Raw genomic sequence first — 2,350 nt, 5'->3', positions numbered from 1 at the left:
GTCAGGGCTTAAAGGGGGCCCAGAGGAAAGGGGGGGACAAGCTTTTTAGTAGGGCCAGCTGGGACAGGACAAGGGGGGATGGCTTTAAACTGAAGCAGGGCAGGTTTAGACTGGATCTAAGGAAGAAATTCTTTACCCTGAGGGTGGTGAAGCCCTGGCAGGGGTTGCCCAGAGAAGGGGTGGAGGCCCCATCCCTGGGAACATTCCAGGCCAGGTTGGACGGGGCTGGGAGCAACCTGATGTGGTTCAAGGTGTCCCTGCTCCTGCAGGGGGGTTGGGCTGGGTGACCTCTGGGGGTCCCTTCCCACCCAAACCATTCTGTGATTCTATGATTCTAAGAGCCCAGGGCAGCTGAGGGGGGGCATGCTGGGCTTGTTGCTATATCCCTCCATTGTACCAGCACCATTGCACCGGTGCTCGGGCCCTGGGCGGGCGGTGCCCAGGGGGTGCAGGCAGGGAAGGACCCAGAAAATGGCCCTTTGCTCGCTCTCCGCTGCCGCACAGCGTCTGCCCTGAGTTCTGCCCCCCTGGGACCCTGTCCCCTCCCATGGATGTGGGATCTTGCTGGAGCTCAGCACAGAGGCAGGGTGTCCCTGTCCTGGGGCTCTCAGCACCTCCTAGCTGTGGCAGGATCGTCACCACTGCAGGAAGCTTTTGCCACGCAGGAGCCTGTCCTACGGGGACAGCAATCGGTGCCCAGCCCTGACGGGCTGGGGCATAGCGGTGGCGAGAGCTGCAGAGCCCTGCCAGCCCCCTCTCCCTGCACATTTGGGGTGCACTGGTACTGCCTGGCTGGTGTCTGTGTGTCTGTCCGCTCCCGGGAGAGTGTCTGCGGGCTGTATGTCACCCCGTGGCTGCAGAGAGCAGCAGGTCTGTCCCCAGGCAGAGCATGGTCCCCAGGCAGGACGGGGTCTCACTGGGAACCTGCTTTCCCCCGCAGCCCAAGGCGAGCTTTGAGCAGAGCAAGAAGGAGGTGCAGCGACCGGCCCCCCACGGGCCCCCCACCGAGGGGCTCCCGCAGAGCCGGCAGGAGCAGGAGGCGGAGAAGCAAGCGGCTCTTAACAAGGGTATGGCCCCGGGGCCAGTGGGTCCCACTCCAGCGGGCTCCCCGTGCCTGCCAGGAGCACCCGGCATCTTGCTGGGACCCTGCTCTTGGTCCCTGGGGGGGGTGTGTGTGTTCAGCCTGGTGTTTTGGTTTGCTCCGCAGTGGGCATCGTCCCCCCCAGGACCAAGTCTCCAGCAGAGGAGGAGGTGGTGCCCGCAGCCCCTGTGCCAAGGAGGAGCACCGGCAGCATGGCCAACGGGCTCAGCTCTCGGGTAGGGCTTGTGTCAAGGGGCTGGGGGCCAGCGTGGTGGGGCTAAGGGCTGGGCTAGTAAAGTGGGGGCTGCATCGCAGCCCGCAGGGCTGGGGCAGTGCATAGGGGGGAGCCCAGCCCTGCCTGGATCCACATCTCAGCATCTAGGACCCCTCCAGGCTATCTCAGCACCATGCCTGCACCAGTCTCAGAGGGTTGCAGCACTGGGTGGCTGGGGCTGGACCCTGCTGCAGGCAGGGATGCGTGACCGTGGGCTGGGCTCTCCCCAGGAGAGGCCGAAGAGCGCAGTGTTTGCCAACGAGACGAAGGTGAAGATGAGCGTGGAGGAGCAGATCGACCGCATGAAGCGTCACCAGAGCGGCTCGATGAAGGAGAAGCGGCGCAGCCTGCAGCTCCCCGGCAGCCAGCAGCCCGACGTCCCCGGCACAAAGGCAACCACCTCCTACAAAGTGGTGAGTCCCTGCACCGGCTGCGGGGCTGGGGCAAACCGACCTTTGTTTTGCAGAGTGCCCGAGGTCCCTGATGGCACAGAGGGGACATTAGGGGCTGGAGAAGGGGCTGGGTGCTGGGGCAGGGGACAACGTGCCATCCGGGGGGGGCCTCAGTGGGGCTGGGGTCCCTCGCAGGTACGCCGGCACCGCAGCATCCATGAGGTGGACATCTCTGACCTGGAGGCAGCGCTGCGCTCCGATGACCCTGGCAAGGTCTATGAGACGCCCCAGGAGGAGATCGCCCGGCTGCGCAAGATGGAGCTGGAGCCACAGCACTACGACGTGGACATCAACAAGGAGGTGAGGATGGGGTGTCCTGGGAGAGCTGGCAGCCTGGGTGCTGGCATCCCTCCCTCCGCACCCTGCACCGGGGTTTGATCCGTCCTCCTGCATCGGTCACGATCCTGGAGCTGCTGGCCATAGAATCATAGAATGTTTTGGGTTGGAAGGGACCCCCAGAGGTCACCCAGCCCAACCCCCTGCAGGAGCAGGGACACCTTGAACCACATCAGGTTGCTCACAGCCCTGTCCAACCTGGCCTGG

The 2,350-nt window shown here is 64.6% G+C and overlaps 1 protein-coding gene across 1 annotated transcript in view; it reads left to right on the top strand.

The window, feature by feature from the left end:
- The window catches only part of LOC104123320 (pleckstrin homology domain-containing family A member 6-like), a gene marked incomplete at both ends in the record, with an annotated part of 4,817 nt that overhangs the window by 1,684 nt on the left and 783 nt on the right, over positions 1 to 2,350 (top strand). Inside the window, 4 exon segments of the mRNA XM_009635558.1 lie at positions 941 to 1,067; positions 1,208 to 1,317; positions 1,586 to 1,768; positions 1,943 to 2,107. Coding sequence (XP_009633853.1) covers positions 941 to 1,067; positions 1,208 to 1,317; positions 1,586 to 1,768; positions 1,943 to 2,107 — 585 coding nt within the window.

Source organism: Egretta garzetta, unplaced genomic scaffold (assembly GCF_000687185.1).
Source record: "Egretta garzetta isolate BGI_Z169 unplaced genomic scaffold, ASM68718v1 scaffold2073, whole genome shotgun sequence".
Lineage (NCBI taxonomy): Eukaryota > Metazoa > Chordata > Aves > Pelecaniformes > Ardeidae > Egretta > Egretta garzetta.
Note: the sequence above shows the minus strand (reverse complement) of the source record. Positions and strands in the feature narration are given on the sequence as shown.